Source organism: Macrotis lagotis, chromosome 5, assembly GCF_037893015.1.
Source record: "Macrotis lagotis isolate mMagLag1 chromosome 5, bilby.v1.9.chrom.fasta, whole genome shotgun sequence".
In the NCBI taxonomy this organism is placed as follows: domain Eukaryota; kingdom Metazoa; phylum Chordata; class Mammalia; order Peramelemorphia; family Peramelidae; genus Macrotis; species Macrotis lagotis.
Genome location: NC_133662.1, coordinates 232,867,767 through 232,894,805, shown reverse-complemented (window position 1 = coordinate 232,894,805; position 27,039 = coordinate 232,867,767). Strand labels below are relative to the sequence as shown.

At 40.0% G+C, this 27,039-nt stretch overlaps 1 protein-coding gene across 12 annotated transcripts in view; it reads right to left on the bottom strand.

Annotated features, from left to right (window-relative positions):
• The window catches only part of RFFL (ring finger and FYVE like domain containing E3 ubiquitin protein ligase), a 63,508-nt gene that overhangs the window by 11,774 nt on the left and 24,695 nt on the right, over window positions 1–27,039 (bottom strand). For 7 of the 12 annotated variants that reach the window (XM_074188944.1, XM_074188943.1, XM_074188948.1 and 4 more), the window contains one exon: window positions 6,595–6,782. In XM_074188944.1, the coding sequence (XP_074045045.1) occupies window positions 6,595–6,774 (180 nt within the window). In that variant the 5' untranslated portion in view covers window positions 6,775–6,782. Of the gene's footprint in view, window positions 1–6,594; window positions 6,783–7,429; window positions 7,467–8,750; window positions 8,803–15,474; window positions 15,570–26,624; window positions 26,879–27,039 lie in introns of those variants that run through there. The other 5 variants (XM_074188941.1, XM_074188939.1, XM_074188938.1 and 2 more) reach the window with 5 other exon arrangements.

Below are 27,039 nucleotides of genomic sequence, written 5' to 3'. Positions count from 1 at the left end.
AGCACCATAAGATGATGCCAAAGGCTAAAATTCAAAGCTAAAGAAACAAGAAAGAAGAAAGAAGAAAAGAAATATAATCAAGCTAGTTGTCAACAAACATAAGTAGAACTAGCAAAGAAAAACACTGATATGTAAACAAATGAGGGGCAAGGTGGCTGGAAGATGAATTGTCCAAGGAAACGTTTCTATGGAACTGCCAAGAGTACTGAACAAAATTGTTAAGCACCAAAAATAATGCTGCCAAGAAAAACAAGGAAAAGAAACTCATGGGGGGGGCAGAGAAGATCAGACCACTGTTCCCAATTCCTCTCCCAAATTGACAGCACATCCAACCTTCTCTCTTCCATTTAGACCCATAACATTCATTCGTGCCAATCTTTCTTTTTTTTTGAAAAAAAATTTTCTTTTTTTATTTAAGGCAATGGGGTTAAGTGACTTGCCAAGGTCACACAGACAGGCAATTATTAAGTGTCTAAGGTCAGATTTGAACTCAGTTGCTCCTGACTCCAAGGCCAGTGCTCTATCCACTGTACCACCTAGCTGGCCCTGTGCCAATCTTTAAGAACCAACTACTCTGCCCTTGAGGTAAGACTCTGGGGCAACTCCAGTCAAACTCCATTTTTCTTGTGAGCCTACCTATTTTTTTCCAGGGCACCACCATCCTTGGGATCACCTAGAAGAAATATCCTCAGTGACTTCTCCCTTTCTCTCACCTCAGACTTCCAACTTGGGGCCGTTTCTTGCAGTTTCTAAACTCTACAACATCTCTGGCATCTGTCCCCTTTCCTTCCACTTCTCCATCCAGCCTCACCTCCTTAATTCTGACCCTCACCTCCCAATTTGTCTCCCTGCCTCCAGTCTTTCCTCAACTCCAAATCCATTCTCTACATCGCTACCAAGTGTTCCTCCTACCCATGCCACCCTCATCCCTCAATCAATAAAATACAGTAGCTCTCTCACTGCCTCTTTTGTCTGTCATTCACATTTCACTGCCTGGGCTCATGGCATCATTTTCCAGTCTTCTTATGCATTATTCCCTTCTACCCCCACTTTTTCTTATCTAGTCGTACTTGTTATTCTTCATATAAGAAACTCTTTGCCCTGGCTGGTGATGCTTCATTGCTAGAATGTTCTCCCTCCACCTTCCCACCTTCAAAGTGAGGTCTTTCCTGCTGCCCCAGGGGCTCCGAGTAACCTTTTCTGTGCTTTGTATGTATAAGCAGGTTGTCTTCCCCTTTAGAATGTAAGTTCTTGCCAGCAAAATGAAAGACCCCTATAGCTGCATCAGTAAAAACACTCCATGCCAAGTGGAAACTTCTTTTATGGGCTGAGAGTAAACCTGGAATTACAAAATGGACTAGAGTCCAGAGGGACTAATACCAACCCAGTTAAGTAGTGATCTAAAGAAGAAAGGGCTCTTCCAGTCAGAGGGCTACAAGAGGACAACGTTCTAGGTCTAGCACCCAGAGAAGAGGGAACAAGTTATGTCCCATCCAACCTTTTTATTTGCACTATGAAGAACTCAGTCCTATTAAATTTCTCTTTTTCCTCATAAACAAACCCTGAGAAAACACTTAAATCTCAAAAGATTCAGAGCTAGAAATGCTAGCTCTGAGAGAACAGAGTACTAAAGAAAACCTAAGATCTCCCTCCAACTCCTGGAATGACTGGGGTAGCCTCACAACAGAGAACTGGATGCTGCCAGCCTTTGGAGCCCAGCAGGTTCAGAGACCAGGCAGACCTAAAAGGATGAATTCAGAGTAAGCACAGATTTAATATGAGAGAAAGGGGAAAGCCCTGGGACAAGGCAGGTCAGCAAGGTTAGAGGGTCCTGGGCTGGATGCATCAGACTCTACTCTCCTTAGACCCTTACTTCCACCTCCATAACCCCTCAACTCTTTCTTCTTTCTTTTTTTTTTTCAAGGTTTTTTCCCAAGGTAAATGGGGTTAAGTGGCTTGCCCAAGGCCACACAGTTAGGTAATTATTAAGTGTCTGAGGCCGATGTGAACTCAGGTACTCCTTACTCCACGGCCCGTGCTCTATCCACTACACCACCTAGCCACCCCTACCCCTCAACTCTTGAAGAGGAAATGCCATCTTCACTTTACAAAAAAAAGTTAGGCCATCTAGTGTGAAGTTCCTTATCCACCTTCTTCTCCCTCTCAAACATTAATAAGAGCACTCATTCTTTTAGGCTTCCTCTACCTTCAAAAGATGCCACAGTCCCTATTCTATGGCAAAGCTATTAAACCTTTCTAGATCTCCTCACAATCCACCTCCTCCTCTAGAACCTTGTCCTGCCTTTCTCTGACTCAACTTCAATAGTTCCCTCTTTACAAGCACGTCCCCTGCTTTTCAAACAATCAATTTGATAAACAATATCTACATATACATATACACAAAGAAAACAATTCTCATCCTCAGGGAGCTTAAAATAGAAGTGGCCATGCCCTTGAAAAAGCTTTAACTAAACATTGGCCCCACCCCACAAATCTGACTTTTTATTCCACTGTTAAAATTCTGGACTAAGTGGCCTCCATTATTTAGGCCTGCTCCTCATATCCTCCCTTTGTCTTTCCTCTAAGCCTTGCAACTTCTCTTCCATCTTTACCAGTTCTTCATAAAGCTACACTTTTTAAAGTCCATTTCTCAGTTCTCATTCTCACGGTGACCTCTCTGCCCTTTCTGAAAGTCTTAGGATGTTCCCCTCATGCTTTCACTTCAGTAATTCCCCTTTTCTTCCTCTCATCCCTATAAACAGGGTACTTCTGTCTGCTCTCCTCCCTCTCAGGTCCCCTGAGCTCTCACTAGTTTTGGTGCCACATCCACCAGTCATCATCATCCTTACCACTATTTGGCCAGCACTCCTAAGCTAAGCACTTTACCATATTAGCTCATTTGAATGATGAACCTGAGACTCAGGAGCTTTTATTATTCCAATATTACGGGTTACCCAGTGAGGGCCTGCCTATCAAAGGCCAGATTTGAGTCCAGTCTTCCAGATCCAGAAGCCAGAGTCTCTCCACTGCCCCATGGAGCCAGCAGGCAGTTATGACCTTGAACAACTTTCTCTGAGTCACAATTTTTTCATTTATAAAATGAAAATAACCTATGCCCCACATAAGTCACAGGATTAGACTACATTAAATCACATGAGAGAATGAATATCAAAGTTCCCAGATTCCACCCTCTAACCCTGCCATTCTCCTCCTCCCATGACTTCCCTTCCCCCCATCCCACTGCTGGCAGTATTTTCTCAGAATTCATGTGTCCACCTCATGGCATTTCCACCCTGGGTCCTGCTCCACACCTTGGCCTGTAGATGCTCCCTAAAAGCCTTTCCAGTCTCAGCTCATGTTGCTCCTTCCAGATGATCAGTGTTCCAAATGAACTAGCTTTCTGCACTCTCTATCCCCTTCTGGTCCTTGATTAAAGGCTTAAAATCTTCTCCCTCCTTCCCTCTTAAGTCTGCTCTGATATTCCATTCATTTAAGTGATGACTTTTATTTCCCAGACCATGCAGAAGACTAATCTGAAATGCCTTAGGGAGTGCTGGAAGAAAAGACAATCTAAAGGTGATGTGATCTCAGATGGATTGGATTCTTAAATTATTCCCAATGTTGGTATGGAAATCCCCTCCTAAATTATAAGCTTCATGAAGACAGTGTTTTATCCAAACTGTATCTTCCTCATCCCAGGTAAGTATTGTGTTCTCTGACTCTAGTTAATTATCACTGAGAGACTGAGGTTAACAAAAGCAGAAGAAGCTTCTCTGAAAATTCCAGAAGGAATTTCTTGGAAATTCAATTAATGCAAAAAAGTTGTCCATTATTGGCATCTGGAGCAAACAGCTTTACTGCCACAGGTTAAGGGTAAGATCAAACTACGTGTCTCTAACCATGTCTATTCTGCTTCAAATCCTGACTTGAGAAGCAATCTGGCTCCTTAGCCAACCATTCTGACTCCACAAAGGGACAAATCAACAAGAAATGTTCTCTCAAATGAATTCTTAGGAGAATGATCAATTCCACATACAAGCTTTCTGCTTAACCTCTTGCCACATTGATGCCCAAAATAATTCTCCATTAGACTTAAACTGGAAATGGAATTATTAAATAAAGGGTCTTCCCAGCACCCAAACCTTCAGCTTCCTTTAAGAGTGGGTTCTGTCATCCAGCCTTTCTGGAGAGCAATTTGGGATTATGCCCAAAGGGCAACAAAAATGTGCATACCCTTTGATCCAGTAATACCACTACTGGGTCTATATCCTGAAGAGATGATGAAAAAGGGTAAAAACATCACTTGTACAAAAATATTCCTAGCAGCCCTGTTGGTGGTGGCAAAGAATTGGAAATCAAGTAAATGTCCTTCAATTGGGGAATGACTTAGCAAACTGTGGTATATGTATGTCATGGAACACTATTCTATTGGAAACCAGGAGGGACAGGAATTCAGGGAAGCTTGGAGGGATTTGCATGAACTGATGCTGAGTGAGATGAGCAGAACCAGAAAAACACTGTACACCCTAACAGCAGCATGGGGGTGATGATCAACCTTGATGGACTTGCTCATTCCATCAGTGCAACAATCAGGGACAATTAGGGGCTGTCTGCAATGGAGAATACCATCTGTATCCAGATAAAGAACTGTGGAGTTTGAACGAAGTTCAAGGACTATTCCCTTTAAATTTAGGGAAAAAACCTGACATCTTATTGTCTGATCTTGTTATTTCTTATACTTTATGTTTCTTCCTTAAGGATATGATTTCTCTCTCATCGCACTCAATTTGGATCAATGTACAACATGAAAACAATGTAAAGACTGGCAAATTGCCTTCTGTGGGGGGGGGGATGGGGGAGGGGAAAATTGTAAAACTCAAAATAAATAAAATCTTTAATTTAAAAAAAAAAGTGGGTTGTCATCCAGCCTTTCTGGAGAGCAATTTGGGATGTATGTCATGGAACACTACTGTTCAGGGAAGCCTGGAAAGATCTGCATGAACTGATGCTGAGTGAGATGAGTAGAACCAGAAAAACACTGTATAACTTAAACAGCAATATGGGGGTGATGATCAACCTTGATGGACTTGCTCATTCCATCAGTGCAACAACCAGGGTCAATTTTCCTATCTGCAATGGAGAATACTATCTGTATCCAGAGAAAGAATTATGGACTTTGAACAAAGACCAAAGACTATTACCCTCAAACTGGGGGGGGGGGGGGGAGCGTTATATTATTATGTAATTTTGCTATTTCATACTTTATTTTTCTTCCTTAAGGATATGATTTCTCTCTCATCACATTCAATTTAGATCACTATATAACATGGAACCAATGTAAAGAATAACAGAATGTTTTCTGGGGTGGGGGGAGGGAAGCAAGAACGGGGGGAAAATTGTAAAACTCAAAATAAATAAAATCTTTCTTTAAAAAAAAAAAATCTGAGGGGCAGCTAGGTGGTGCAATGGATAGAGCACTGGTCTTGGAGTCGGGAGTACCTGAGTTCAAATCCACCTAAGACACTTAATAATCATCTAGCTGTGTGGCCTTAGGCAAACCACTTAACCCCAATGCCTACCCAAAACTAAAAAACAAAACAAAAACAAACAAAAAAAAAATCCAATCTGGGAGCAGCTGGGTGGCACAGTGGATAAGAGCACCAGCCCTGGAAAAAAACAAACAAAAAACCAATCTATGGCTGGCACGAGCGCGCGCGCGCACACACACACACACACACACACACACACACACACACACACACACAAACACAGTGGGTTCTGAAAACATTTCTAAGGGTCAGGGTCTTCTTCCTATTGTTCCTCTAACTCTTGGCCACAGGGACCATCCAATCAATCTGGCATTAGCCAAAACTCATAAAATTATTTCGTTGTACACTGTTTTCCTTTTTGCCAGCTATTCTTCAAAGAGTGGCTACAAAGCATTTCAAATGAAATAAACTGCAACTGTCTATCCTATTAGGTCCCTACCTCTTCTTATGGAATTCTAGAAATTGCCCTCAGTAAACAGAATAAAATTTTTTATTTGTGTGACTCAGAGCAGCTTAATTTGCATTTATCCCTGGTTATATTGGGCAGGTAGGTAGTACAGTAAATAGAGTGCCAGTAGTGGAGTCAACTACATCAAATGAAAGGACAAATAGGAAAAATTCAGAGAAAGGAACTTAAGTGAAATGATTCAGGAAAAAAAACACCAATTTTTTAAAATGCACAACTATAGTAATGTAAACAGAAAGAATAAAAACTTCATGAGCCAGAAAGTCTCATTTATGACCCTTATTAGCTCTGAGCCCCAGCCTATTTACCTTGGTTTCCTCATCTGTAAAATGAGCTGGAGGAGGAAATGGCAGATCACACTAGTTTCTCTGCCAAGAAACTTAATTTGGAGTCAGGAAGAGTCAGACACAGCAGAAACAAATGAACGATTTGCAAAGGACTTTGGGCATACCCCCCATCCTATGTAGAGGGTTGTGCCCTTACTAGCTCTTTATGGAGAGTAATCTCCATAAAGTCCATAAGTTCAGTCGATCTGCCCAAGGCCATGGCAGCAGAAGGGGGAGAGGGCTTGGAGCTTACCTTCCTGGTTGTGCTGCCAAAGTGGGCTCCACAGTTCTTGCAGCTAGGTTCGGAGCCTGTGGGGGAAGGGAAGGAGCTGTAGCCAGGGTTGGAATACGCTTGGGCTCTGGCACCCTGGGACTGCTGAGTTTCTTCAGTATGTGCATCCTGACAAAACCAGTTGCAGCAAGTTGCCCACATGATAAAACCTGATTGTAAGAAAAACCAAAAGGAAATGGCAGAATTAAGATGTGGCATCTCCTGGTACCCTCAAGTTAACAAAGCAAAAACAAGGAATATTGGGGGTGACCTGCAGAACCCATTGAGCCTACACTGAGCATGGCTGTTGGGAAGGCCTGGGAGCAGCCTAGAGCCAGTCTAGGGAGCTACCACAGCTCCTCATGCCCCTCCGGATGCTATGAGCTATCAAAGGTGGAGGGGAATCATTAACTTGGCTTCCCACTTCTGAAAGACTGCTGCTCCCTGACATAAAGCCAACTTGAAAATAACTCTATTGTAATAAAATCTTTTACTACCAAACATAAACAAAAGTCTAACATTTTATGAATGGATCAATCTATTTTAAAGACATTTTATTTTGAAAAGAGTCTTTTCCATCAATTAAGGAATGGCTAAAAATGTGGGACATGAATATACCTCGATATTACTACATTAGAAGGACAAATCTGAAAAGTTCAGAGAAAGGAACTTAAGTGAAATGATTCAAAAAAAAAGGCAAAACCAATTTTAAAAAATACACAATGTCTGTATTAGGGGAAAAGGAAAAAACCCCCAAACACTGAAATTAAAATGACCAAAACTGACCCCAGAGAAGAGGTGAGGGAGAAAAACATACCTCCTTCCCTTCTGTGCAGAGGATTATGGGTATAGAATACTGTAAATACTGTTAGAATTGGCTCATATGTTGGTTGGTTTTGCTCAACTGCATTTTTCTTTTTTTAAAAAATTCTTTGTAACAAGAATGAGTTGGGAAAAGGGGGAGAAAGATATTTAGAAATGAAGATGATGTGAAAACAAAAGGTAAAATATAATTTTTTTTTAAAAAGTAAAAAGATTCCTTTCTCAGGATTCTAAATTTACAGTTTCACCTTCACAGTAGCTTTATGGAAAGGTCAGGGATTATTTATCCCATTTCACAGCTGGGAAACTGGAGCTACACAACGACTACAAAATAAAGTCCCTTAATTTCTATGATCCTACTCCACAAACACTTCCAGACCAATCAGCGTTTTAGAGGAACCTAAAAATAGTCCATTAAAAATCTAACTTTTACTATGTAATATGATACAAATAGTTCATGTTCTTGGTAGCTAGTAAAAGAAGCAATAAAGGGTTTTGTTATTAGAGGTTAAAAATTAAAAACTTTATTTCTTAACAGTAATCCACAAAAAAGGAACTATAGTTTTTGCCCCCAACCGTGGGGGGAAAAAACCATTGTCATTTATTCAAAGACTTTTAAAATGCCTATTCTATGCAATGCACTGTTCTCCCAACTAGAGGAAATGCAAAGATATAAAACAAAGTCCCTATATTCCTGAAGCATATAGTCTAGCTCCTACAAAACCAACTACACAAAGTGCAAATGTTTAAGCTTAACCATTTAAGTATTCATTTAATATTTATGGTTCAATAATTTTTTATATGCCAATCACTTTCCTATTTGTCTTAGACAGTAAGCCCTGAGAAGGAAGACATCTAATTTATCTTGTTTATTCTATAAAATACTTGACACAGTTTCATTCAGGAAGTAGAAGACTCTAAAATAAGTACTTTTGCAAACAGTGATAGCAGTTATAACATCTTTCGATTTCAGGACCCTAGGACACTCAAGTAAAACCAACATTTCTCCCTCAAAATACTTAGACTATATCTATTAAGTATGGATGTGTTTGTAACAACCCTCTCTTTCAGTAAGAATTTGGGAAGGTCCAGACATCTGACGTTCCTTACTCACCCTTTAATTTGACCACAATCACAGAGTAAACCAGAGAAAGTCACAAGCTTCTGGGCCTTTGGAGGCACAGAAAAATGAGAGAAAAGTTTAATATTTTAAAATGTATATAGTTGGGGCGGCTAGGTGGCACTGTGGAAAGAGCACCAGTCCTGGAGTCAGGAGTACTTGAGTTCAAATCTGGCCTCAGACACTTAATAATTACCTAGCTGTGTGGCCTTGGGCAAGACACTTGATCCCATTTGCCTTGGAAAAACCTAAAAAAAAAAAAACGATGTATATAGTTGTGGGCCATTTGAAGTATGTGAAATCTCCTCACCTCTCCCCAACCTACCTCAAGGTAATAAGGTAAATTTTAAAATTAATTTTGCTTAAAATCTTGAAATGAAAAAGGGAAAAGTCTCCTTTCATATGGTAACAATTTTCATCAGCAAAGTCAAGGTCAGGAATATAGCTGTAGAATTCAGTTCAATAAACAAGCAAGGTACATTCCTCAATTTCTTACTAAACTTTCATTCTGTCTGGATTACAGACTCTTTTCTGGCTACAGCTCGAGAACCATCTCTTCATTCTCTCCACTCTTGTCAACTCTATCTCAAAACTTGGACTTGGTCCTCTCTTCTGGAGCACTTCTTTTGGAGGAAAATACTCCCTGAGTTCTTCACTGACACCAGTAGTTGGTTGGCACTGTTCTAGGATTTCAAAGGAGTGACCCAGGTATCCCCCATGCCCCAGCTGAAGCAAGGAGAATGGAAAGGACAGAGCTTTGGAGCTGTAACCTCCATCTAGTAGCTCAACCCTTCTATCAAAATCAGCAAAGTCAAGGCAAAACAGAGTTCATTCAGAGTCTATTCTGGGGTGCTTGAGGTAAATCCTAGGGTCAGGCAGCATCAAACGGACACCTTAGCTTGGGATAGGTTCTTTATTTCTCAGTGCTAGTCAATGTTCCCATTTTACAAGGTATCTCAAGCAGCAAAAGCCCCTCAGGTGCTGCGTAAAAGAAGACAATCTTTCCTAAGAAATTTTGAATGTGTTCAACCTAATTCTCCAGTATTCAATCCTATTAGTGAATGATCTTCAAAAAAAATTTCCTACCAATCTTCAGCAAGTTTGAAAGTTGTTCCTTCCCTACCTTCTCTCTCTTATCCACCTTCACACTTTTTTAGAGAAGATGGATTTTCATTTCCTGTGGAGTAATTCAAAATGGCCTAGTCCTCTTTCTCTACCAGGGTGCTCTGAAACTTGCCCGGATTTTTAGTCAGATTCTCTCTGCCTTTGTATTTATCTAAAAGGGAAAGGATGAGGGGAGGGTTTCTGTTTTGTGAAACAGTCCCCAGATATGCAAATGGATCACATCCATCTGATAGGAATGTTAGAATTTCTCAATATTCACCTTGTAGGCCCTGCTGGAAAGGAAAATTATAAATGTTAATAACTGGGTAAGATACAGTCTCTAGTGCAGGTGGGGTATATTAAGTCATAGTTACAGGTAAGGTGACAATTAAGTGCTATCTAGCCCTACAATTCTAAGTAATTACAAATATGCATCCTTTCTGGACCTCTCCCTGCCACAAATGACCATCTTCTCCTTTAAGAATGCTTGGCAGGGCAGCTAGGTGGAGTAGTGGATAAAGCACCAGCTGGCCTTGGAGTCAGGAGTACCTGGGTTCAAATCCGGTCTCAGACACTTAATAATTACCTAAGCTGTGTGGCCTTGGGCAAGCCACTTAACCCCGTTTGCCTTGCAAAAAAAGCCTAAAAAAAAAAAAAAAAGAATTTTTGGCCTGGGGCAGCCAGGTGGCACAATGGATAGAGCACCAGTCCTGGAGACAGGAGGACTGAGTTCAAATCCAGCCTCAGACACTTAATAAGTACTTAGCAGTGTAACCTTCCATAAATTACTTAACCCCATCACCTTGCAAAAACTAAAAAAGAAGTTTTGGCCTGCTTGTCTGGGCAAATAATCTAAACTGAATCATTAATATCTAGGTGCTTCTAGGGGGGATAGAGGAAACTGATCTTTTTAAAATGTTTGATAAATTTTGGTAGAAGGAATTTCATCATCTGGAATCTGCCTATAACCAATGAAATTTAAAATTATATGTATGTACACATCTATCATACACACACACACACACACACACATCCATTTAGACTAAAATATCTAGTCTTTTGTAAAATCTAATTAAAATGACCCAAAGCTTCAAAGAATCACATAACATATAATAAACTAGATTTTTTCCTTAACTTAAGAGTTAGGAACTCCTAAGAATTTTATTGTTTAATTTAGGGTGGCTTTCCTTATTCTCACCAATGCTTTCCTGGAGTGGTTAAAAGTATTCATACTATGAGGGCCCAAAGATTTTGGAAAGCTGGCTTCTTCACATAGGTCCTACCAATAACTAATGATGTGATCTTGGACTAGTCACTTCTGAGTGATCTGCCAGGTCTCAATTTCCCTATCTATAAAACAAGACAGACTTAATCTCTATCTATTTATTAAAAACAGAAGTGCTATTCTAAAAGTCATGAAACCAATCAAAAATCAAAAAAGCTCAAAAGAAATTCGAAGTGACCTTATTCAAGAGTAAAAAGTCAAAGCCATCTCTGAATCCTTCAGAGCTTTCAAAGTTGTGTTTGGAACTTAGGAGCATGGAATGAAGGTCTAGAAATGGTGAATGACACCATCTAGTAAACAAGCTACCTATCTTGAGAATTTAAATCTTATAGATGATGTTTTAAACATCTACATTTGGAAATTTACTTGTATTTCAAAACAAGAAAATTTAATCAGGACACAAGAATGCCCCTAAAACAGTTTAAGCTTAAAAGAAGTTTAAGTGGCAAAGAGAATTTTCCAGTAAAGTTGACTAAATTATCCACCTTGGCCTGAAAGATTTAAAATGTGATAAGGATAAGAGTAAAAACATTACTGCTACATACAGTAAGGGCAAATAAGAAAATTACACTGTAAATCATGAAATAACTAGCTAGTTTAACTTACTGGATCCTAGGCAATGAAACATGTTCTTTGTGATGCTAAGATGACTTCACAGATATTTATTTTAGAACATAAACTACAGAGCTCCTTAGTCATAAAGGAGACAAGTGCACAGGCGGGCAAAATGGCAGAACCATGAGTTTGAATTAGTATAAATAACAGTACTGTAGCAATGGATGGGCAACACATAAACAAGAGACTATTTCTCAAGGTTGGTTCATGGTGTTCAAAGCACTTATAGGGTTTTAAATTGTAATAGACACTCCATCCTCTAAGACAGCTCGGAATTGGGGTGCACAGATACAGCTGGGGAATGTACAAATAATTCTTGCATGCATGCCAGTTTCATTTTAAGCCAAAGAACCAGGTGAGAAAATAGCATCTAAAAGGCCTAAATATTTCCTACTTTTCAAGAACACCAAGAGGATGGAGCAACTACTCCTCAAATTCCCTCAGAAGTGCACACCAAAGAAAAGGAACCCCCAGGTCTGGGAGCAATGAACCTTTGCAAAATTTTCCTTAGAGACCTTAGATTTTTTTCTTTCTTTTTTTTTTAGGTTTTTGCAAGGCAAATGGGGTTAAATGGCTTGCCCAAGGCCACACAGCTAGGTAATTATTAAGTGTCTGAGACCGGATTTGAACCCTGGTATTCCTGACTCCAAGGCCAGTGCTTTATCCACTGTACCACCTAGCCGCCCCCAGACCTTAGATTTAAACTTGCAGTAAATTACTGACTATTTGGTTTTCTAGGTCACTTATTCTTCTAATTACTTCAGCTCACAGTCAGCACTACTATAGCTCCATAGTGCAAATGAGCAAGTCTTAAAATGACTGACATTTAGAAAGAATGCTTCTCTTTCTCAGATGGCATTCCAGTTGGGTGCTTCTCACTATCAATATTTCAGTTCTGTGATCTATGACATTTGGCTAGCAATAAGAAGAGGTCAATAACCTAAATTTACGTTTAAACCTCACCCTCCCACCTCCTGCCCCAATTCCAACTCTATAACATTTGTTTAGTGATAAAGCCATCATGAAACCCTTGAATAAAAAGTCTGATACTGACACATCTCCCTGAGTTATCCCTCAGGAAGAATTTAAAACAAGAATGATAACAAGATTTTTTTTTAAGTTCTCAAAATAGCAGCAAAAAAGACACAACAGTCAGGAAGGCCTAAGTTCCAGTTCTACCTTATGCACTGACAAGATAAGTCAGGGTTGAACTAGAGGCAAGCCCTAAATGCTCAGGACCCTAGCAATTCTCTAAAACTATCAATAGCACCATAGAACTTTTAACTAGAAGCCTCTGTACAAAGATGGAACCAGAGATCTATTTGCAAAAAAAGTAGCATAAAATATCAAACTTGGGCTTGGCCTTGTTGTTCCAGCAACAGTTAAAATTTAAAACCATTCAATATATCCAAACCATGGCACTGAGAAAGGAAGAACAAAAAGAAGGTGCTTACATTTTCCTATTTAGGATATCATTTAAGAAAATATATCTATAGGAAGAATTTACAAAATAATCCAAGGTAATGGGGGGTGGGGTGGAGAGTGCAATGGCATCACTTGCTGTCTCCAGAGCAGGCAGCATATTCAAATCAGCCATGTCATTACAGAAAATGAGATTATCACTAGAAAAAAAGCATCCTTTTGTTTTTGGAAGTAGACCTTACATACAGGAAGATTCGTTCTGAGTTGTAAATATTACTAGGAATTCCCTTATTCTATCTAGTTCATGGCAAATACAAGTGGAGAGATAGTTTAATAAAAAGTCATTGTGACCAATGGAATTGTGCCAAAATATTGCCCTCAGGTCTGATAAATGATCTGGTGGCTTCTAATCAGGAGAGGACTCAAAGTAGCTAACATATAAGAGAAGGCCACACATTTAATTCTAGCCTACTCATTCTTGCCCCAGGGGCTAACTCAGTCTGGAAAGTGAAGTTCAAAGGGAAGCCAACTAATAATCCTGAAGCCCAAGAATAAATAAACCTGAATTATGAGGCAAATTAAGTGACTATTAAGAATAAAAAAGGGCCAGATCCAACCAGCTGGACAAGTAGTTAAGGGAGATTCTGTTTTCTACTACGAATGGATCTGTTCCTCCAACTCCTGATTCCCAGCAATTTTCTCACCATCATCCTCCATATCTGGAGCTCTCTTTTCCCTCCTGGGATGTCACAGAACCAGAAGGAAGCCCCATCTGTACCTCCTGCTTTCTCCAATTTCCTTCCAGGCTCATCCCTCTCTGCTTCTGAAGCTTAGGTAAGGTAGAGGAGCAGAAAACCTGGAACATCTCCCCTAACTCCCCAGTCTCCACTTCATGGTTTCCCTGGCTTCCTTCAGGTCCCAGTTCAAGTTGCACCTTATGCAAGAAGCCTTTCTCTTAGCATTTCTCCATTCTCTACACATTTTCTGTATGGGGCTAGGCATTTTGTCTCCCCCAATGGACTATGTCTCCTTGAGGGTGGGGACTGGCTTTGGTCTGTCTTTGGACCCCTCTAATTCAGCCTAGCATATAATAAGAACTGAAGGGGTCCCTCTACTGATTTTGTGGAGCTCCCATCCTGGCACTGGTCAACAGGAGACCCTCAGGTGAGACAACAGGCTGCCCCACCATTCTCAAGTCCGCACTTTTATTCTTGTTTTTGTTCTTGATGATTTTTCAACTCCAGAAAACTGAAGCTGTTTTTTTTTAAGGTTTTTGCAAGGCAAATGGGGTTAAGTGGCTTGCCCAAGGCCACACAGCTAGGTAATTATTAAGTGTCTGAGACCGGATTTGAACTCAGGTACTCCTGACCCCTGACTCCAGGGCTGATGCTTTATCCACTGCGCCACCTAGCTTCCCCTTGAAGCTGTTCTGAGGTTCAAACTGTCAGCCCTGAACACTAACTACACTGTACAAAAACAACCAACCACACAGACTCCAAAGTACCTTCCCCACCAAATTTAAGAGGAAAGGCAGAAAGGTGACTGAAGAGCTTCATCACTTTCCTCCACTGCCTCAACAGGGGCTGAACTGGTCTGGGTTGGCCATCAGTCTGGGTTCCCTGATCCTCTTACCCCCTGTACTGGTAAATCATCCTGCTCTGCACAGATCATGGATTTCCTAAACTGAAGGTTTTTTATATGTCCTTCATTAGGTCAAGGACCTCAACCAAGTTCAGTTAGGGTTACCCAAAACAGGAAAACAAATAAAAATAAATACCACAGAGGAAAGATGTTGAGAGATTTGATACCAGAGACCTTAGCATTTATCTCAGAAGCCTTGCACAAGTCTCCCAGTTTGGCCAGCACCCGCTTCCTCCAAGCTTCTCTTCCCCTTCTGCCACTAACATTGTCTGAGAATTGTGACTTCCCCTACTTGTCTCCTCCATATCAGCAGGGCTCTCATCCCACCAGGCTAGAAGCAATGTTCTATACATAGAACATAAACATCTAGGTAACTCATGGAATTAACATCTCAGAACCACAAAAATGGCTTTGAATTCCTCACAATTATTTGTTCCCAAAATTACAATGTGAAAAAATGAGTTCTTTGCAACAAGGAAGAAAAATAGGTCCTTCAACATCCTAAAAATCTGGACTCCAGAGAGGGTTTGTAGAAAGAAACAATGACTTAGGTGTGGAGCAAAGAGTTGAAGGCTTCATTTCTGCCCTTGAAAATGGTGACAAAAGCAGGGAAAAATGGGTCTAGAGGATCTCAAAAATGACTTCTACATTTAGATCTATACTCCTATAATCCTAACACTTCTCTATGAATCCCATAAGTATTTATGAAGTGCAAAAGATGGTAGATAAAAAGACAAAAACCTTCACTCTCCTCAAGGAGTTTACAGCCTACTGGGATATAAGAAAACAGATAAATGAATACAAACTATGTGCAAAATAAGCAGAAAGTCATTTCCAAGAGAAAGACACTTACCACCTTAGGAGAGGTCTTGATAACCTGAAACAGGAGTCAGTGAGAAGATCAAGACAGGATGAATTCCAAAAACGATATTAGAACTAGAATGCCATGAATGGGTAATAGCAAATGGACTATTCTGAAAAGGAACAAGTTGTTTAAGACAGACTAATCTATAAAGGGCTTTGATTTGATCCTAGAAGCAAGCCAAAATCATTAGAGCCTCCGAGTAAATAGATGAAAAGGCTGACCCTTTTCTTTAGATATATTTACCAATTTAGTAGCTTAAGAGTTGGTCCTATAGCTTCCAATTCTCATTATCAATAAAAGAAAACAAGTTTCTCAAACAAGTTCAACTGTCTTCAATCTATTCTATGCCAACTTGGAGGATGAAACAAATGGATTGTATCTGACAACATCTACAGTACCACTTCAAGTTAGCCCCAAATACTATAATCAACATTATCAAACCTTGGTCCTGGATGATCTTCCAAGAACTTTTGTAAGAGGGAGGAAGGAAAGGAGAACAGGAGCTAAGTTCTGGAAACCCCAAAACACACCAATGTGTGTCTGTACAACATATGATGTCTTCTCCAACAATGCCAAGGATTTCCTCTTGTTACAGACTCTATAGCCCTGCAAAGACTGTCTTTCCTAAAGTCACAGCTTGGTCATCAAAAGTTTCATTTTACAGTTTATATGAATACAATATGTTGTGATAGCTAGTGGGGAGAAATTAACCCTTTGAAAAGAGAAAGGCCTGGCCTTTAGTCTGGGAGTTTACCCAAACAAAATCTTGTTCCACACTTGAAAGTACACAGGATTTCTTTAAGTCCATATCCAATATAGGACTTCCTACTCACAGCTAACCCCAAGTTTTAAAGTTTAAGTTAAAATGGTACAGTGGAAGACCAGAATATCCTGTTTGCTTTCAACTTCCTCTTCTGTGTAGCACGATCTCTTTCTACTGTTGCTCCCAAAGCCAACAAAAAACCAAGTATCAGAAAGTGGACAACAAAAGACATAACCTTTCTCATATGCTAACACAATTAATTTACAACTGTTCTTAAGTCTGAAGTCTTTTAACACCTGAAGTAACAATAACTCACAATTACCTGACCCTTTCTTCTATGCCTTATCTCTTTTGATCTTCCTGATATTCATTTATTTTTTATTTATTTATTCATTCACATTTATTTATTTATTTTTTTGTTTATTTATTTATTTGTTTATTTTGGATTTTTCAAGGCAATGGGGTTAAGTGGCTTGCCCAAGGCCACACAGCTAGGTAATTATTAAGTGTCTGAGGTTGGATTTGAACCCAGGTACTCCTGACTCCAAGGCCAGTGCTCTATCCACTGCACCACCTAGCCGCCCCCTGACATTTATTTAAGGAAGCAGTTCACATATTATATTCCTCATAGTAAAAAGAACAAAATGAATTATCATCACTAGGCATTAAGTGACTAATTGGTCTTGAATAATAAGGCACCTATAAGTCTCAAAGAAATTTTCTAGACTTCAGAAAATCAATGCTTCATGGCAACATCCAACTTGCACTAAATGATATAACTTCAATTATCAATATATATAATTACAAATACAACCCAGGTGGTAGAAACAAATTTAAAACAAAAATTTATAATGTAAGGCTGGGAAAAGGAAACAAGAAAATTGCAAAGTTCATTAATTGCACATTAGTCACTTCTCAAAGGAATTGGTTTTGGACAGATACTTTTTACACAACACCATGTAACTGATTTCTACAATGGCTAACAGAAAGAGAATGCTAAAACATTCCCTCCACCTTATGCAACATTCAAAAGAGATCACTTTCTAGTAGCACCCAAATTCTAGGCATAACTTAGGTCTTGGAACTGAAGTGGACTACAAATAACCTGTAAGACCAACATATTCAGGAATGTGGGGCAGCTAGGTGGCATAGTAGATAGAGCACTGGTCTTGGAATCAGGAGGACCTGAGTTCAAATCCAGCCTCTGATACATAATAATTGCCCGGTTGTGTGACTTTGGGTGAGTCACTTTAACCCCATTACCTTAAATAAATAAAAAAATCTTTAAAGCTATTCAGGAATGAATACAAGTCCTGGGGAAAAAAAATAATAATCAATTCTAAGCTACCATACATTTGGGTTTCTACAACTTTAGGCATCTTGGGACTAGTTTCCACTAATATAACATGAGAGGGTTAGAAAAGATGCTCTCTAAAGTTCTAAAAAAAAAATCCTATAATCTTAAGTAAATTCTAATAGTTCAAGTTACTCTACTATCTTGTATTTGTGCTTTGGTAAAACAAGGGGCCCTCAAGTATCCTATTATATTAATCTATATCCTTGATCTTTCCTCAAAATAGATGAAGAGGTTTTCCTCATGATTACTTGAAATGGATTTGAAATCTCCTAAATGAAAAGAAGCAGTTTGAGAGAGCCTCAAAAACTGCTTCTTAAGTCTTTCTAAGTCTGTCTAATGTAATCAGAATTGCTCCCACCCCAGTAATAGGACTCAGAAGAAAGAGAAGATGGCCATGGAAAACCTAACCCCCAGCATGTGATATTACCACTCACCAACTGCTAAAGGGAAAGGAGGCAAAATCAGAACAAAAAGGTTAAACTAAATACAGATAAATCAATTCAATGGAAGAAACAAAGCAATGTAAATGAGAAACCAGCAAGGCAGAGGAAAAGAAGAGACTCAGTCAAGTCAATCAGACTTTATGAAGCCCTAACTCAACAGTGTGTTGGATTAAGCAGTGGAGATACAAAAGGAACTTGTATTTGAAGACAAAAAGCAGAAAAGATATGTAACAAAACATATACAGTGAAGGTAATTTCACAGGGAAGGGACTGACAATGAGGGGAGAGGAAGGGCCTACAATATGCCAGACTGTGCTAAGCATTTTACAAAACATCTGATTCTCCCAATAGCTCACAAGGTACATGAAGTATCATCTCCATTTTATAAGTTAAGGAAACTAAGGCAAAGCGGTCAAGTGACTTCTCAGGTCACACACAGCTAGGAAGTACCTGAGGCTAGATCTGAACTCATGTCTTCCTGACTCCAGGGCCCATGCTCTACCCACTGCACCACCAACTTGCCTCCTTTCAGACCTCCTACCCAAACTAAGCTTAACCTTGGGGAAAAGACTGGGGGCAGCTAGGTGGCACAGTAGATAGAGCACTGGCCCTGGAGTTAAGAAGACCTAAGCAAGTCCAGCCTCAGACACTTAATAATTACCTAGCTGTGTAGATTTGGGCAAGCCACTTAACCCCACTGCCTTGCAAAAAAAAAAGACTAGAAGAAAAAATGAGAGCATTTCTGGCATTAGAGGAGGAGGAGGAGCTGGTGAAAATGTAGTCAGGAGTTGAGAACATGATGTTAAAGGAATAACAGGTAAGACAGTTATAACTGAACCAGAGAATGTAAAGTGTAAGAAGACTAGAGAGAGATGGAAAGAACAGGTTTTGAAAGGTTTTAAGAGTACAAAAGAGGATTTTACACTTGATCCTGGAGGTATTAGTGTTAGGGGAGTCACTGGGATTGACTGGGGGTGGGGGGGGGGGAAGGGGGCATTATAAGACAATAACTTTGACAGCTGAAGTGGGGATCGATAAGGCAAGCAGGAGATGGTGAGGGTCCATAGTTCAGGGTGGCTTTGAGTGGAGTAGAAGAGACACAGAATAAGAACATTATGGAGAGAGAGAACAAGATTTAGCGATGAATGGATATGTGGATGAGAGTAAGTAATCAAGAAGGCGTCACTGAGATCATGTACCTGGATGAATGGAGAAGTTAGAAGAAGGAAGAGGTGATTTTTTTCTTTTTTTGTGGGGGGGGGGGCGGGGAGATAAATGCTATTTTGCATATGTTGAATTGGCAGTAACTGCCAGCTGGGAAGAGGGGGTAGATTAGAGGAAGGGAAAGGGACTCTGTGCCAGGCCCTGGGTTAAACTCATTTGATTCTCTCAACAGCCCTGGCAGGCAGGCACTATGATCATCTCCATGAACTGCCCTGGGTCATACAGCTAGTATGTGTTAGAGGCCAAAGTTGAACCCTGGAGTTCACAACTCCACAATATCTCCTCGTCACCTGGTCATGCCCACCATGGGGCAAGGATGAAGTTTGGTAGAGAAGGTTTTCCCTGACATTCTTCATGTGAGATAGAAACAATGAACTAAGTAGGGAAAGATTTCTCAAGTGATGGGAGAGAACTCCAAAAGGAAATTAAGAAGGCAAAATTCTGGCTTAACAATTGTATGTATTTTCTTTTTCTTCTTTTTCTATTTTTTGGACTTCAAATATTTTTTATTTATTTGTTTTTCCAACAATATTCAACACTAGTTTTCATCAATCTTTTTTTTTTTGCAAAGCATTTTACAGTTTTCTCCTTGTCTCCCTTCCCTGCCTTCTCCCCAATAAAAAACAATCTAATATAGGGTCTACAGGTATAATTATGCTAAACATAGATTCATATTAATCATGTTGTGAAAGAAGAATTCAATCCAAACAGAAGAGAAAAAAGAGAAAAAAAGACATAATACATAGGACAAATTTTAAAAACTGAAAATACTAAGAAGCTTTGGTCTAAATTTAAACTTCACACTTAACCCCACTGCCTTGCAAAAAAAAAAAATCTAATAAATAAATAAATAAATAAATAAATTTAAACTCCACAGTTCCCTCTCAGAATATGGATGGTATTTTCCATCACAAATCTTTTGGAATTGTTTTTGACTGTTGTACTGTTAAGATGAACAAGTCCATCATGGTTGATCATCACCCCATGTTGTTAAGGTATACAGTGTTCTTCTGATTCTGCTCATTTCACTCAGCATCAGTTCATGCAGGTTTTTCTAGGCTTTTCTGAAGTCTCCTCCCTCATGATTTCTTTTTTTTTTTTAAGATTTTTCAAGGAAATGGGGTTAAGTGGCTTGCCCAAGGCCACATGGCTAGGTAATTATTAAGTGTCTGAGACTGGATTTGAACCTAGGTACTCCTGACTCCAAGACCGGTGCTCTATTCACTTCGCCACCTAGCCACCCCCCTCATTATTTCTTATAAAAACAATAGTGTTTCATCACATTTATATATCACAATTTGTTTAACCATTCCCCAATTGATGGACATCCCCTCAATTTCCAAATTTTTGCCACCATAAAAAGAACTGCTATATTTTTGTACATGTGGGTTGTTTACCCTTTTCATGATCTCTTTTGGATTCAGACCTAGCAGTGGTATTAATTGCATGCTATTTGCCTAAATTTATCCTGCCTCATTTCTCAAATCTTCGTTTCCTTTCATCCCCCCCACCTTCATTTTCACTATTTCCCTATCTCCCTCTTCACTGACTTCTATTTGGCTGATCAATATGTTTCAGTCTCCTTTATACCACAGATTTTCCCTATTAATGTGGCCCTGCCACCACAGAACCATGCACCAGATAACATTTCTGTCCATTGCCAGTCCTCAAACTTAAAAGTACATCAAGACTCTTCCTGTTTCTCACCAATCACTCATTTAACTCTAGCATACACTCAACCCTGTCATATGGTTCCCCTCTACTCTACTGAAAAATATTCTCTAGAAGGTCATCAATTCATTCATCAGTGAGTATGAAGATGGGCAGTAACAGGATTTGAAGAAGATAGTGATTGTCAAGTATCTTTTGCCAAGTTTAAAAAAAAATTATTAAGAAATACTAGGATATTACCCAGTGTTCTTCCAAACTCTTCTAACTTTATTTTCCCCAAATCCTCATCCTCACCACTGCCTCTGCCACTCACTCTCCCAAAATTATTGAGAAGATAGTGCCAGGCATTGTGCTATCCCTGGAAAACACTGCCCTCACGAAGCTTAGAGTCTGGGGGGGGCGGGGTGGAGAAATGTTTCCATGTAGATACAAAGAAGACACACAGTAATGCAGCAGCAATCTGGGAGATGGGGAGGGGTTGCAGTTGGAGAAAAAGCAAGGGCTTCTAGGAGGCAGAGGAAAGGAGAGCACCCAACCAAGACCGCGAGACTAGAGATGCAATGTCGTAAAAGGGGTACAGCAAAGAGGTAAATCTGGCAGGAACAGAAGAGGTCATGGAAGGGAAATGTGGAGGTCAGTCAGAGCCAATCTCTTCAGAAACCAAACGAGGGAAATTGCATTTTAATCTAGAGGTCAAAGGGGGAATGGGGAGTGGTTGAAAAGGTTAAATCTGTATAGGTATAATAATCTGGCAGTTACATAGAAGATGGACTAGAAAAGGAATTGGTTAAGAGGAAGGAAGACTAATTGGGGGAGTCCTGCCAGAGACTGGGTGAGAGGTGAGGAGGACCAGAATGACAAGGAAGTCAGAAAGAGGGGAAGGTTTAAAGAAGATTTAAGTTCCATGTTTGAACATGTTAAATTTGAGATGCCTATAGGACATCTGTGGGAAATCAGACCCTGGGATTAAAGGAACATAGGTTTAGAGCTGAAAGGAACCTCGGAGCTCCTCAACTCCAAGCTCCTCATTTTACAAAAAAGGCAACTGAGAATAATGGGAGTTAAGCGATTTGAACTGTATCATATAACCATCGTTAAATGTCTGGAGCAGAGTTTAGATGCATTCTTGACTCCAAGCATAATGCCATTTAAGATCATTGTTAACATAGGCCTGAAGGCTCCATGTAGGTTCAGGGAAAGAAATATGGCTGGCTGGCTACGGAGCTGGAGGTCGTCTGCAGGACGAGAATAGAGGGGAACCAACGAACACTAAGAGAGAGAGTATATGTAGTGAGAAAGAAAGAAGCCAGGATATATAGAAGATAAGTCAGCAAAGGAACTGACATATTAGTATTAGCCACACAGGTAGAAAGAGAACCAGGAAAGCCCAACACTATCAAAAACCCCCCTGGAAAGGATAGCATCTAAGGAGGACAGAGTGGTCAACAATGTCAAATGCTATAGAGATCTTGGTCAAGGAGAAAGAGAATTGAGAGAAGATTCTGTGATCTTAGAGATAGTAATTGAACTATAAGGGTTTGAGAAACTAAGGAGAGATAAGAAAATGGGGGGACTGGAAGTATAGACAGCTTTTTTATAAGAGTTGAGCTGTGAAAGGGAAGATATACTAGGAGATCTTAAGGGGATTGTAGGATCAAATGAATGTCTTAAGGATAAGAGAGAGCCAGGCATATTATTAAGATGATTGAAAAGAGAACCTGTAAAATGGCAAACTAAAAATTAGGAAATGGAAGGAGTGACTATCAAGAGGAAACTGGATAAAAGGGAAGATGTTGATACTGGCAAGGAAAAGAGCCACTTTTTCCTACAAGGCTAGAGCAACAGGGGAAGGAAATTAGGGAGGATCTTGAATTAAGTGTAGCTCTGGACAGAACAGGGGACTGACAAGAGACAGTCTCAATGTCTGCAGTCATGAATAAAGGGTCCTCTGCTGAAAGGAATCAAGTATCAGTGATCTCTTCAATGATATATCAAAGTCTTTTTTTCTCAATCCTCATTTCCCTATAGTTGGTGCAATGTATAGATACCTGGAATCAGGAAGACCAGACTTCCGATCCAGCCCCGGATTAACCTCAGTTTTCTCACAAGCCACCTGAGGTTAAGAAGAGCACCTACTGCCCAGGTTGTTTGAGACAATATTTGTGAAGTACTCTATACACACCTTAAAATTCTATACAAAACTAGCTATTATTCCCTAACTTCTTGGCAGCAGCTTGGCAGCCCTCCTCTGGCTTCTCTAACACTGCCTTAACCTGTTTCTCTGAGCTTTCATGCTGTTCCCCCTTCTCCAATTCCTTTTCTGCCTTTCCTTCTCACCATCCCCACTCCCCCCCCCCATTATTTTAGGCATTCCCTGAGATTTTCTTGGTTCTTGAATGTTTTTCTTTCCCTACAATTCTCTCTCCCTTGGTAAACTCAAGTCGCTCCACAATGTCAACTGTGGAAGCCTCCCAGTCAGCTCGTTCTTCTGGTTTCCTGGTCTCCTTTACTTTCTAAAGCCCAGTAACACAGGTCAAATCCTCCTGAGGCAGAGACCCACAATAGTTTCTTATCCTTAATTCTCTCTCAGTATACCACTTGAATCTGTTACTTAGATTAATATATCACCTTATATTACATCTGGAGTCACTGATGCTTCTTGAGCAAAGGAATGATATGCAGCCATTTGAGTATCACTTTGGCAGTTTTGGAAAACAAAATGCAGAATGCACTAAGATCAATTAAATCAATCTGACCAAAAGCAACTCCTAGTCAACCACAATTCCAAAGGATTCCTAAAGACATAGGATACCCACCCCCTGATAAGAGAAGGTGATGAACTCAATGCAGAATGAAACTTTTTTTTGGACACGGATAATGTACGAATATTTTTGCTAGATTTTATATGCTTATAAAGGGGTTTAGTTTTTCTTGTTTTTCAAATGGGGACACATAGTATGTATTATGTTCAAGATCCAGATATGAAAATAAAATCAAATTTGAAAAAGCAATTCATTTCTAATTAAGCATCTATACTATACATGGATAGCAGATAAATTAAGGATTATATGCCTAAAAACATAATATAGATATTAGATGATTTGCAGGTAGGCACAGATGCTTGAGGAAAACCTTCAAGTACAAGGATGGAACATATGATGAATCTTAGAAGTAAGTAAGGCTTTCCTTGGCACATTCAAGGATGGGGAATAGAAAAGGCAAAACAACAAAGGGTAGGAAATGGGAGTATTCTCCATAAGCATCAGTAAGGTCATCTATTTGCCTGGTACAAAGTGTACATTGGGAAGTTATACAAAATGTAAGTCTAGAAAGCAGACCAACTGGCCTCAATAGCATCCCATCTCCCATCTCCAATCTTTGTACTGCAGCTCTTCCTACTTGGCTTCACTCCCATCTCACCTCCAGCTCTCAGCACTTCCTTCCACAACCAACCTTTCCTAACCTAGCTCTGGTGACCTCCTCCCCAAATTATCTTGTAACAAGTTTGGACATTCATGCCCACGTGCAAGCAATCATCCCAAATAGACCGTCAGCTCCAAGGGGACAGGGGTTCCCTCTTGTATTTGTATCTCGAGTATACAATAGTGCCTCAGACACAGGAAGCACATCCTAGGTGCCTGTTGATTGATTGAGAGCCTGAAATAGTAGTTGTGTGGTTGAAAAAAAAAAAGGAATCCAGTTTGGAAAAGAGATGGGTTGAAGTATGGGGCAGCTAGGTGATGCAGTGGATAAAGCACTGGCCCTGGAGTCAGGAGTATCCAAGTTCAAATCTGGCCTCAGACACTTAATAATTGCCTAGCTGTGTGACCTTGGGCAAGTCACTTAACCCCATTGCCTTGCAAATAAACAACAAGAGTTGGGTTGGAGGGGGAATAATGAGTTCTATTTAAAGATGTCTTCAGGACATCCAAATGAAAATGTCCAGTAGGAAATTTGTGATTATGCACTGGAGCTCAGAAGAGTATACCAGGACTGGAAGCACAGATTTGGGGACTCATTTGCAAAAAAATTATAATTAAATCCATGGAAGCAAATGAGGTCACTAAGATTTTCTCAAGAGTCCAGGGAGGAAAAAATCAGGGCCTGGTCTCAAGTGACTTAAGATATAAGTAAAGAAATGTGGATGGAAGATACCTAGGGCTAGCAAGGTGGAGGGGTCAAGCAGACAGTAAGAGGACAGAAGTGAGGGAGGCACCCAGAGATCTGGGAGACATCTTCAGAGGAAGACGATCCAACTCATGGGAACTGTTGAAATCATCTATAAACTGCCACAGGCAGAGAAAAGAGGTCCTGGGTCACAGTCCTGCAGGACAGAGATAGTGAAAAGGAGACAGAGAAAGGTAAACTCAACCAGGAGCCAGAAAGAGAATAATGACAGACCAGTGCCATGAAAATCCAGAGGGGAAGTAGCACACTGAAAGGACAGGTGGTTCAACAGTATCAAATTCAAAGAGAAGTCAAGATTTGAGAACTGAAAAAAAAAAAAATTGGACATAGCAAAAAAAAAAGAGCAATGTTCACCTTGCAGAAGGCCAGAGTACAAAGGACTGGCCTGTGAGTAAGATTCAGGTATTTAGACCTAAAAGCTTGAAAAAGCAAGACCTGTATCACCTCTCTATATATTCATCAGGAAAGCCCCCAGTAGCTTGCACATATTGCATACTTCATACTTTTTGTTAAGTTTAATGGAATCAAATTGGGACAAGATTAAATCACCTAAGAAAAAGTAGATAAGTCTTACTTTATCTATTTCTAAGTTTCCTAGAAATTTTGCCTATTTAGGCTCCTTGATGAACAAGTAAGCCCATGAAACTGCTCCTTTTGCCCAAATGATGAAATGATCCCAAATTAATCCATGGCAAAAAGGTCTTGAGCAGCTACCAATACTTTAGTTATTAGGTCCAGCAAAGCATGTCAAAGTATTTAACTTAAAAAAAAAGTTAACTAAATCTATACTTCACAGTCAGAAAGGCATTCTGAATCAGGTCTTCAATTTCCCATGTATATGCTGATTAAAAGTTGGTTTCAGAAAGTCCTTCAAAATCTTCAAACTAATGCCGACTGATCAGAAGCTCAAATTCACCAAATTAAGGGCTTTCCTTTTCCTTCCCTCCTCTCAAAAGAAAGACAAGAGTTCCAGTTCTGACTCCACCACAAATCTTTCCTGATTATCTCAAAAAAAAAAAACATGGGATATATCAAAGCAAAGGAATTGGCAATGTCCTTAAAATAAACCTCCATAGTTCAGAAGGTAATATTTTTTCATTTTAACACCAAAGAAGTTCATGCAGACTTCTGACCATAAAAGGGATCATGACTTCATCATCATATGGGTTAAATAATGGCTCAAGTCTTTTTTACCTTCTGAATGGTTCTGTCTGACCAAAACATCTCATTAAGATTGGCTCAAGAGAAGCCAAGAATACCATAATATGATTTTGTTCTATCAGGTGCTGAATTTAACCTAAACCTGAAAAGTCAAAATAGGTTAAAACTCAGAAGCCAACTGAAAGGTGAAATTAAACTTTCCTCCCCATAACAATTTCTTCAGTCATACTATTAACTTCAAAATAGAAAGGTACAGGGTACTAGGAACTGATGACCTAGTAATTTTCCAGGTCCAGGATCTCAGAGGTACAATGAAGCCTGCCACATTTACCTGGTTTTGCCCGTTTCAGAACATTGCCCAAGCAAAAAGCAAGCTCCCTCCAGCTCCTGCAGCTGGGGACACCAGAGCCACATCCAGATGAGGTCATCTCAGGAACCAACAGCAGCAGCTCTCAGGAAAAGTGAATGGTGCCTCCTGAGGCTGTGCCTTGGCAAACAGAACTGCTGCCACAGTGCAAACCTGACTCTGAGAAGTGCTGACTCATGCCCTGCCAAACTGTCCTTTACCCAGAGGCTCAGGATGCCCTCAAGGATGAGTCCAGCTTTTTAAATTTAGAACCAGTGACTCAGATGAAGTAAAGCCCTCACTGTGGGCAGGAGTGCTTGCTAGATGGCTCCCAGCGTCTGGGGACACTTTTCTTCATTGCCCCGGAGGGCAGTTTCTGAAATTCCATCTGAGAATCTGC